Here is an 11,334-nt window from a genome sequence, read left to right as displayed (position 1 = left end):
TGCTGAGGTCCTGCTGGGCTGACCTAGTGCTTCATAAGCCTTTCTTACACTTTAGGTCTTTAGCTGAAACACCCTCTGTGTCCCAGCTGATAGCTACTGGGGGATAGTACTATGAAATATTACTGCAGCATACTTTGAATTCACATAGATTTTGTAGAAAAAGCGTTTGAGACTTCCCTTTTTTAGAATGAGAAGCACTGCTGTTCTGAGTATAATGGTGTGGCATCTTGTTTGGAATTTCCCTTGCTTTCTATATATACACATGCAGCAAAGCCACAGGAAATGGAAGTTTTAAAAAAAAGCATAGAGCATAGGTATCTGCTTCTTGAACAAATTTTATTCTTGTAGTTGGTTTTACTATTAGTGAGCACTTATCTTGAGGCATCATTTAAGGTTTATTTTAAAAGATGTGATATCCTAAATCATTGAAGCCTGAAGCAGACATGGACTTAGAAGTTGCATGTTGTTTGAGAAACCTTTTAGGCTCTGTACTGCCCATGCTACAAGAAAGAGCATTATTGTTGATCTTTTCTCCCTTGGGGCTTTTGGGGTAGGGGCCAACTTCTGAGGCTTCTTGCATTTGTATTTTCTAAGGTGCTGTGAGTCAGTGTTGCCTACAGCTGCTGTCGTGACTGTGTGCTGAGGGCCCACTTCTGCATGGCAACCAGCATGGTTATTAGTAAACAGCCTTTACTTCAAAATCCCAAGCAAAGTGCATTGTAATTGGGTCCAGGAGAAATGAGAACAAGCTTGCCAGCAGCTGGAGATTCTACAGTCTCAAAATCTCATTGCTGGTGAGGTGAGACAGATCCTCAGGAGCTGAGTTGCCCTGGGTCTGGGATCAGGTTGGTTTGGAGAGCAAAAGTGAGGAATGGTCATTTGGTGAAATTTTAGAAGGGACTAATCATGAAGGTAATGGACAAATCCATCTTGGCAGCTTTTAATATGTTAAGATACATTCCTGCTAATCATGAAGGTAATGGACAAATCCATCTTGGCAGCTTTTATACATTCCTACAAGTCCCAGAAGAGGTAGTTATCCTACCTGCTCTCAGCCTCTGTGGAACTGCAGTGTCTCTGTCTGCTTTCTGCCTGGTATTGGCACACATACACTGCAGTACAGGCAGGGCTCACCTGAATGAGAGATCTACAGAAGCCTAAACAGGCATTAACTTTGCCTGAAAACAGGGCTCATTTCTCTTGGTTGTCTTTGTTACCAATACAGCAAATGAGGAACTGAGCCCGATCCATACAGTCAGACAGTTTTTATGTATGATTTCAAGAGTCTCTTGTGTGAGGATGTCTTTCTGCAGTTTTACAGATTATGTGTTTCAGTGAACGAGTGTAGTACAAATGGATAATGAAAGTTCACAAAGTTTATGCTACTGAAGCTCCTTTCACTGCATGCAGTTACTTTCTTACTCATTATACCTTTATTGCTTTCTTTTAGGAAAAGAGCTGGGTTGCTGTTGCTATTCAACCAAGCAAGACACTCTGTTTGGACAACCATCCAACAAGAAGAGAGCACTAGTGTGAGGCCAGAAGGAGCTTTTCTTAATTTAAAGGGTTCAAAAATGCTGGAAACTCACAGCCACTTTCACTTCAGTGTTGGGATAGTGGAGCTGACAGGTTTTATGCATTGTGGTCTACAAGTTGAGAAATGTGACTGGTGAAGGTAGGGGGTGGGCATGCCTTGGTGTGTATGCTTTGCCTGGTGAGGAGGGGGCAGGTAAAGACTTTGTAGTGTTTTATCAAGAGATCTACCAGTGAATTTGGTGTAAAAGTCAAAGCACTGCATAACAGACAACTTTTCTTAGGAGCATTAGTTTATGGCCCATCATCTGAAACAAACATTTGCATGTAAGACAGTGGTAGTTCTTCGTAGTGTAACATTTCTTGGGTAAGGCAGAACAAGAAACAGTCATGCTTTTTACCAGCTGGGGGAAAAAAAAAACCCAAAAACCTCAGTAAACTCAAACAGTTCTGAAGAGAGGAATTTTTGTACAGAAAACCAGCAGACCTGTCCTAGATTTATGCCACAGGTAGTCAAATGCCAGTCCTCGTTTATTGCTCCTGTTGTTTTGTGTGGTAGCTGTAATCTGTGCTTGATCTGTAACTTTACCTGTTTTTGTTTGTTGGTCCAGTGTTGTCCTTGCTGGAGGTATATCCAAGTTTCCTAGCACTGAAGTGCTCCCCTTTCCCAGGATTAGTGTGAAACTAACCTCTGCTTTGACTAGGGACTAATTCACAGAATTTAAATCCACAAGAATAGGCACTGTTAATTTTTGTGTACTGCACATTCTCCTATCTAATTCCTGCATCTATTTCTTATTAGAAATTACTATTTCTTATTGTAGGTCAGTCTATCCAACTATACCCACAGGGATTAACATAAATGGAAACCTACAGCAGACTTCAGCTTCTGATGTATATTAAAGCAGTCATCATCTCAATGCAATTCAAAAAGGTATTGCCAAGTCCTATTACTTTACTGTTCTGTGTTCTTAGGTGTCTTCTAGTGTGAATCAGTACAAAACTCAAGTCCCTGTTTTGCTGTATCAATCACTGGCATTATCATACTGATAAACACGGAAGCTGTAAACCAGGCTTGTCTAATGAGAACAGTCAAAAAAGTAAGATTAGTTTATGCCACAGGAAGTTTAATCATGTTTCTCAGCTTATATTCTCTGGGCTGAATCTGATCTCTAAGACCTTAAAAGGCAATGTAAAAAATGGTCACTAAAAAAAAAACCCCAAAACTTTCTGCATGTCTGTGCATGTTGTGTTGGGAAAAACAAGCTGGTAGTGAATGACAGGATTGCAGTCAGTTGTAGATAAGATTAATAGTAACCATTGCTGCATGCAAGGGCCCAGGCACTGCTTTTGGTAATATCTCATGTAAGAGTGGCATAAACCATCATCTTCCTTTGGGCCTGCAACAGAACCCAAAAAGGAAATATCCAGAAAAAAAATCCACATTCCTTTTGAAGTGTGGAATGTGGAATGAAGCAAAGCAGAAGACAAAAGTTGTTAAAAAAGTGGTGTTAGAGAAAACAAAGTAAGTTTTCTTTAATTATGAAGTGTCATGGTTGCACTAGGCCTTTACTTTCTGTCCCATCCTCAACTCTTGCTCTGACACAGTGAGAAAACAATTTCAGCTTCACCTGGAGCTAAGGCTGCAAAAACCTGTGGCACTCTTATATTTGTACACTTTAATTGCTCATACTCCTTCTCAAACTAGTCCCCTGCTATTTGCTGCAGCTCTCTCAAGTGCAGACAGGATAAGAAGAAATTTAAGTTAGCATTGACATAGTCCCATGCAAGGTAGGGGGTTAAATGTGTTCCTGTGCCTCTGAAATGTCAATCTTGCGTTCAGAGATGAGGAGTGATTTTTTTTTTTCAACATATTTGAAAATAGTCTGAGAAGCTGGTTATCACCAAAGTAATGAAATAACTCATATCTGAAACCATGACATTTAATTAGCCCTTAGTATAGTCACTATTCCACATTTAAATACTTACACCAAAAGAGATTTTTTTGGACCCCTTTTGTAGTAAAGCAAATGCACAATCACTTTTATTATAAAAATAATCGTTAGGTCAAATAGGAATACAAACAATAATTCCACAAATATGCATTTACAAATCTGTATGATAAACACTTATGGCACAGGCAATATAAATATCCCTGTACCTGGTTTCTGTGCAAAAAAGGCAGGCTAGTTTTAGTCAATAACCAGCCCTTTTATGTTTCTGTACTTCTTCTGATTTCAGTTAAACAGAAGGATTTTCAGATGAGATGTCTGAAAGTTCAGCTTCAAGAGTCAAGAAAATACTTTCACTTTTAATCCAGGTAAAGCCCAATAAGATTTTTCCTATCTTCTGCCAAAATATTCCTTCCTGTTCTTCAGCCTATATTTTTGGAAGAGGAGGAAAATTTCAAGTTCAGTACTTTTTTTTTCACAAGCCATCAGACTCTGGTAGAGAATTGGACCCAAATAAAGTCAAGCTGCACTCTGAAGCTAAACTACCACCATAGGTTTCAGTTTAGTTTGTAGTAGAATCTCCATTACACTTGCTTTCCTTGTAGCTGTCAAAAATAGTTCTTCAGGAAAACTTTGCTTTCTCTTGAAGCCCTTCACACAGTCCAAGAGAAGGCAAAATCAAGTAAGAGGTAGATATTGTTCATCCTCCTAATTCCCCAGAGCTCTCCATTTGAATTGCTCTGTTTTAGGACTGTAGGAGACACATGTATAGAGCAAGTTTTATGTCTATCAAGTAGTGATTGACTTACACCCCTCACATCCTGTGGTCACTGACAACATTCAGCAACGTGCTTGAGGAATTCATCACTGAGTTCATCACTGAAAAACCTCATGCAATGAGGGCATCTGAGTTCACCCTGTGCCCTGCCTTCAGATCCCAAGTTTCCCTTGTCCCCAGGAGGAGAAGCTTGTTCAGACTGTGAGTTTGTTCTTCTCGTGCCTGTCTGGCCTGGGCTGTTGCCCCGTAGGTGTTCGACATTCGTCTGAACATACAAATGATTTTGGTTACCAGCGTGAACTCTGAAATGACTACTTGTGTCTCTTGAGTCCTAGAAAGAGAAAGAAGAGCTCTTGAAAAAGATGCAATAATAATACATTTGTAATGGGTGATATTTTATCACCTTGATCTGAAACACCACTCAGATGTTTATCTGAGGACTTGTAAATAAATTATCAATCAGTTTTTGCAGTGTTATTAATATTGTTGTAAAGAAGGTTTGTAGAAAACACAGAATACAGCCAGTGTGCTAATTTAAAGATGCCAAGAGTCGTGGCTGTCCTGTGCCTTCTAAGAATTCACCCTTCCAATGTTGATCCAAAAGCAGAAGAAAAAGGGACTGGAAAGGGGTATTGCACCTGAACTGGGAAGCATCTCCACCAGAACTGACTATGAAACAATCCAAGTTTTTGATAGCTGCTGCAACTGTTTTGGAAATACTAAGATATTTTTAAAATATATTTAAAAGTATATTTTAGTCCCAAATCCTGTGGACATGCTTAAATTAAAGAAGGAGCATGCTGCTTTCTTACCTGTCTTCTTGCTAGCTGGTGTTGAAGACATGCAATTTCTGCCTGAAGTTCTTGTATTTTACTCTGTGCTCGTTCTCTGTCTGATCTCTCAGATGTGAAATCGTCTTTATAAACCAGGACCTGAAATAGAATTATTATGTTAATATTTTATACACTAGAGCATTAGCAGGTTAGATTGAAAAGCTGAGACAGATTCCTTTGTTACTTAATCCCAGATGTCAGTATTATCTTCTCTATCATGTGTATATTTCAAAGGTGTTTGTATTTCTTTTACAGATCTTTCATATTCTGTTTTAAGGCCAGCAGAACTGCATGGGGTTCTTCAAGTAGTGAGTTTCCTTTAAATCTGTGTTGTTAAGTATCTGTGTAGCCAAATGTGCACAGACAGGCAAATGTCCAAAAAAGAAATCCCTTTTTCCCCCTTGGACCTCAGTGGTCTGGGAAGAAACTAAGAATTCCCATCTCTAGGAAAAAGAAACGTAATGACCTGTTGCTCCAGCATTTGTATGCGCTCATTATCTCCTTCACTAGCCTTCTTCATGTCTTCCAGTTCTCTCTTGGTTTTTATGCACTCATTCATTTTCTCTTCCAGTAGTTTGTTTAGCCGGAATATCTCCTTGTGCATCAGGTCAGAATTCCTTTGTGCTGGAGCTCCTCCATGGTGCTGCTCCAGCTGTGACTTCATCTCCTTCAGCTGCAGGTGGAGGCGCTTCACGTACTCATCCCTGCTCGCGTCGTACTTCTGCCATTTTGCATTTAAATCTTCCACCTGAAAGTTTTTCCAGCAGAGGCATGAAGAACAGGGAGACACAAACTTCCAAGCTTTCATAGGCTGTCTGTATGTGCAGGACCAAAATCCTCTAGGGGATAATGTCACATGCTGACTCGATCCCTGAGGGCCAGTAAGACACTGCACAGGGGAGCAGGAGATGATTGTGCAGACTCTCCATGGGCAGCCTTCCCATCTCCCAGTCCAAAGGGACAGTATTAAATAATGTGGAAAGGGAGGGATCTAGTGGGCCTAGATCCATGAATACTGATCCATGGAAGGAGCATGAAAATTTTCTTCTGCACTGTATTTTTAAAAACAAAAATCCAGTGTGTTAGAAATTATGTAATAAGTTGTTCTTAGCTAAGGGAACAAAAATTATGTGCTGCGTTGAAAGGACTAAGAAAAACTGTCTTGCTTTGTAATTGACATGTAATTAGATTAACCAGATCTATTCCAAATTTACCCTAATACAAAATACTTAACAAATATTAATCTATATTAATATTAAAAATGAAAGTACTCACGTGAGCTACTTTTTGTTTTAACATCCTGTTTTCCTCTTGTAAGTTGCAGATAAGAGCTTGAAGTGAAGTTTCATTGTCTAAAAGCTGTAATTTTCAGATAAAGTTAGGTGTTACTTTAACATAAAAATCTCAGATGCTGTATGGCTGTGCTGTTAACTGGAAGTCATCTTTTTTTTTTTATTGTGATGTGTAATGACATACATCTAGGTTTTTATGACCTTGTTACTGCTATTAAATAAACCTCATGACAACAGTGTTTAAGAGTTTATACAAAACTACTTGTCTGGAGTGGGAGAATACATGACAAAGGCACAGATATGCCTTCGTCTTGCTTTGTTATTACTGTCAATTTTGGCCAGTACTAGGAAGAAATTACTGAGGGGAAAAAACCCTGCTTGCTAAATAATTGACTAAAATGATACCTCTCTTTTACAGTTGTGACATCTGCTTAAAAAAACCCCGGTGTACGTGAGTAATATAGAACACTTTTGTGCAAAATTCCCTAGAATCAGCTAGTAATGGCATCTGAAATTTCTCCTCTTCAACAGGGAAGTCCCCACTCTACAAGGTTAGCTTCTTATTGCATATATCAAAGTCAATCAAGTTTCCTGTCTATCAATTACACGTTAAATATGATAATGCCAAATGCTTTAAGTCCCTTAAAAAGTCCTTTTCTTCTATCTACTCAACCTCTACTTCTTACAAGTAACTTTAATGTAAGTTTTCTTTGGAAACATTTCTGGGATGTTTGACAAAGCAGACATGAGTATGTATAGAATTCATCACAACAGCACAGATGAGTGGTCATGTGGAAAACAGCACTACCACGGTGTAGCAGTAAGAGCATAAGTCAGAATTACTCATTTTCCCTACTCACTGCTCTGATCTGTTACTAGAGGCAGCACTGCTAATGTTATTTCCTTATGGTGTTTTAATGAATTACCTCATTTTGACAAATGTTTAAAGAATGTTTAATGAATGTTCTCAGCCATCAGGACTTCTGCAACAACAGAACAATGATCTACCTTTACCCCATGCTGAGAACTCTAACTGAAGCCTCAACAGCCATTAGCAAAGTACACTAAAATCCAGGTGTTTCTTTGTGCCCTGCAGTAGCCCTTCTGACACTGTCCTATTACGAAGCTTTTTTTTAAAACAGCCCTCCTGAAGAGAACCATTGCCCTGCACTCAGAGGCCAGGGGGAATCCCAGAGCAAAAAAAAAGGTAAGACACCTTGACTCATATTCCACTAACCAACTTTCTGTAGGTCTGTACTATGTGTGCAAAGCCAAATCCTGATCCAAGAAGACCACATGTTACAGAGTTCTTCATATAAATACTACTTTGAAATATCTCTTCTTTGTTTCATGATTTTGATACTTAAACTAAGTAATCAGGAGAGATCGGCTTCAAAATCACAGCACCATCTAGTGCTGCACTAGAAGCAGGGGTGGTATAAGGTAGGTACTGTCTCCTGGGTATTGAGGGAAGAACTGTGATCATGGAATTGCTGAGGCTGGACAAAACCTCTCAAGTTCTTCTCCTCTCCAAAAAAAGCCTCTGATGATGAGATGGCCAAAGTTGAAGTGGTAGACAACTGCTTCCATCCTAAATTTCAGATAGGCAGAATTATTTACCATTGCCATGGCAGTCTTAACACCCTACATGAAATTACTTAAAGGGCTGTTCTCACCATTCCCCAGTTACAGCTATCATACTGTAATTAACATCTCAGAAGCTAATAAGATTTTAAAGACACAGACAGTAGCTGTAAGAATACCTGATTAGATCTTTCTGTAGGTATCTGGTCATCTGAATTCCCCTTCTCTTTTCTTTGCTTCTCTTCTAGACATTTTGCCAGATGTTGACACATTTCTGCTGTGGATGCTAATTTGCGTTGAAGCTGGTGAGTTTCATCAGTGAGTGAACGGCACAAAACATCACTGGTGGCCTGAGCCTTCTCCCTCTCTGCCAAAGTCTTCTGCAGTCGTAAGATTTCTCTCTCTTTTTCATATGGAGGCTGATTTATCATCTGCTGTATCTCTCCATTTTTCTCCTCTAGCTGCTGATTCAACTTCTGCACTTCCTAAACAGAGGGGGGAGGAGAAGTTATTTAAAAGCAAAATAAAGTCAAAAGCCAAAATATATTGTCTTCGACTGACTTCAATATTGCAGTAAATCCTTACTGCTCCTGTACTCATTGCAAAGTACTTAAAAAGTAGACTAAATCAATTTCATTTCTGTATGATCACAAGACCTTGGAACTGTTGGAACAATCAATCAAGAAGTGCTCAGGCAGCCATGCAAGCACTTTCTAATCAGTAGAATGGAGGAACAAGCAGCAAAAAATCAGGAAGATGTTATGACTATACAGCAGCAACAAAAACAAGAAGTAAAATAATTTAAGATTAATAACTGTGGAGACTGAAAAATACTTACAGGTCCTGTACACTGAACTACCAGATAATAGAGATTTTCCTCAACAGAAAAAAGGAACTGTTAAGTCATCAAATCCAGTGAAGTGCATTCACTGCCTGGCACTGTCACAAGGACAAAACAGAGCAACTTTCCCACCCAGGAAGGATGGGAATGGTTAAGGTAAGGACAAACAAGCAGAAAATAAAATCCATGTGGCAGCAGTGGCTCTAGTTTGGCTGCAGCTGATTCCCAGGTACATGAGGGGGTCTGACACACCCCTGGGAACAACTGTGTACCTTGTTTCTGCATCTCCTTGTCCTGTTAGGAGCTCTGAGGGATCAACCACACTGCACTAACATCTCTGCAGGTGTTTGGAGAAGGAAGAGGTTTGTTTGGTGACTGGTGCAAACCACCTGTAGTTCCATGCACCCGAAATGCACTGGTTCTGGCTTTGTAAACAAACAAGCTGGTTTTTACACACCCTCAAGAAGCAGCAGATGCTGGTACCAGAAACCTCTGCTGCACTGCTTCTCCAGAATCAAGCATCTCTGGATGCCAGTGCAGGCCATGAGACAGCTACAATCCCAGCTCTACCATTCCAGTTCTCAGGAGTGCTAATAGAGCTGTAAATCACCAGGAACACTCTTTGCCAGCACACTGGCCTCTGGCTTCACAAAAATGTCTTTTTTTATTTGGTTATTATTTAGTGCCAATTATTTCAGCGTTCTGATGGAGCACAGCATTTTATTCTTTCAAGAAATAAAAATTAACATCTGACATAGAAGAACAGCACTTGTTCTTATTACTGACATTTCCATTCTTTAGCTTCATGCTAAATGCTAAACTTCCCCTTTAAAGTGAACAGCACTTGTTCTTATTACTGACATTTCCATTCTTTAGCTAAATGCTAAACTTCCCCTTTAAAGATATTCAGCATCAGCCTTTCAAATATGTTCAGATACCATAGGTTTGTCATCTGTCTGCAAAGTGTCAGTGAGATTATCTCTTAAAACAAATTTCCAAACATGAACTTTTTAATATGTATTTTAGGTGAGTGTCATATATGGAAAATGTTTTGTATAAGCATTAAGTCAAGAGACTACTTATGACAAAAACATTTGTTTCAGTTTTAAGTACTGCTGCTCAGTTTGGAAATTACTTCATGCAGCTTCATCTAGAAATAAATGCTTTAAAAATCTTTGAGAAATTCAGACTGAACCTGGGAAAGTCTTAATGACAGTAACCAAAACAGCTGGATGGGGGAGGGATGCCGTTTTCAGGTTTTTTTCTTTCAAGAAAGGTACTGATTTCGCTAGTCCATCTCTCCAGCCTTCTCAGTTACTTCTTCAAATATGAACGTGCTACCTCACTGTCAATACAAAAATCCATTTTTAAGAGCACTTCAAACAAAACACTTTAATAGAAAAATTCGTGGCATAGGCTGATTATCTTTAAGAACAAAACTGTTGTAACTAATAAATTCATGGCGTTTTTACTGTTTTTCTTTCTCCTTATGAAAATAGTTGCACGAAGATCTATAGCGCCCTGCTAAGTTTTTGGGTTAGCATTCTGTCGTTTGCCTTTTTGAAGTGAACGCAGGGGGCGCACCTTCGGACACAAACGGGCGCGTTGCTTCGGGCGGCCGGGGATGGAGCGGGCATGGCTCGAAGGGGCCCAAGCGCTCGCTCAGCCGCCCCAGCTGCCCGCAGCTCCGGCGAGCGCTGCGGGGCAGAACGCGCGCAGCCCCCGCCCGCAGCGCCGCTGCTGCCCCGCCGCGCTCCCGAGCAGAGAGCCCGCGGCTTTACCTGGCTCAGCGCCTCCACCCTCCGCGCCGACAGCCGCTCGCTGTCCCTCAGCTGCTCGCGGGTCTGCTCCAGCTGCTCCAGCAGGCTCTCCACCAGCGAGCGGGCCGGCTCCGCGCCCGCCGCCGCATCCCCGCCCGGCGCCGGGGGCTGCCGCTGCCGGGCCAGGCTGCCCCGCAGCTCCCGGATCGTCGCCTCCTTGGCCGCCAGCTGCAGCTGGAGGTGCTTCAGCTGCTGCGCGGACTCGTGGTACAAGGTGCAGAGCGCGTTGTACCGAGGCACTTTATTCTTCAAGCTCCTGTTTTCCCGGTGCAGCTTCTCCAGCGTCTCCTCCACCTGCCTGAAGCGGGTCACCAAGGGGTCTGTGCTGCTGGCCTCGCTTACCGAGCACATGGCCGGGCCAGCTCCCTTCTGTTCCTTCTCCAGGGCGAGCGGCAGCCCGGACAGGTGCATAAATCCCCGGAGCGCAGCAGAACCGAGGCAGCGGCTCCGCTCTTCCGCCTTCCCCGCCGGGGGAGGAGGCAGCCGCTCCCTTTAAGGGCTCGCAAGACCCGCCTGTGCCGCTGCTTCTTTCGGCGGCTGGGGCCGGGCAACGCCGCGCTCCGCCCTCGGGGGAGAGCCCCGGCCGTGCCGAGCGCTTTCCCCCGCGGCCCGCGCGGGATGCGGCCCCGGGGCAGCGCTGCCCGGGGAACCCCGGCAGGGGCGAGCGGGAGAACCGGCACCGGGGGCGGGGGGAGAAACCT

General features: G+C 42.1%; 1 protein-coding gene across 1 annotated transcript; it reads right to left on the bottom strand.

Moving 5' to 3' along the window:
* Positions 1-3,547: 3,547 nt before the first annotated feature.
* On the bottom strand, positions 3,548-11,086 carry TNIP2 (TNFAIP3 interacting protein 2). Its single transcript, XM_041403054.1, has 6 exons — positions 10,595-11,086; positions 8,152-8,457; positions 6,372-6,455; positions 5,563-5,844; positions 5,076-5,195; positions 3,548-4,594 (listed from the first exon to the last, which is right to left on the bottom strand). Exons 1-6 carry the CDS (start codon positions 11,042-11,044, stop codon positions 4,313-4,315), a joined length of 1,524 nt encoding a protein of 507 aa, XP_041258988.1. The 5' UTR covers positions 11,045-11,086; the 3' UTR covers positions 3,548-4,312.
* Between the last annotated feature and the right edge of the window lie 248 nt (positions 11,087-11,334).

This window comes from Onychostruthus taczanowskii, unplaced genomic scaffold (genome assembly GCF_017590055.1).
Source record: "Onychostruthus taczanowskii isolate IOZ18803 unplaced genomic scaffold, ASM1759005v1 scaffold2, whole genome shotgun sequence".
In the NCBI taxonomy this organism is placed as follows: domain Eukaryota; kingdom Metazoa; phylum Chordata; class Aves; order Passeriformes; family Passeridae; genus Onychostruthus; species Onychostruthus taczanowskii.
Note: the sequence above shows the minus strand (reverse complement) of the source record. Positions and strands in the feature narration are given on the sequence as shown.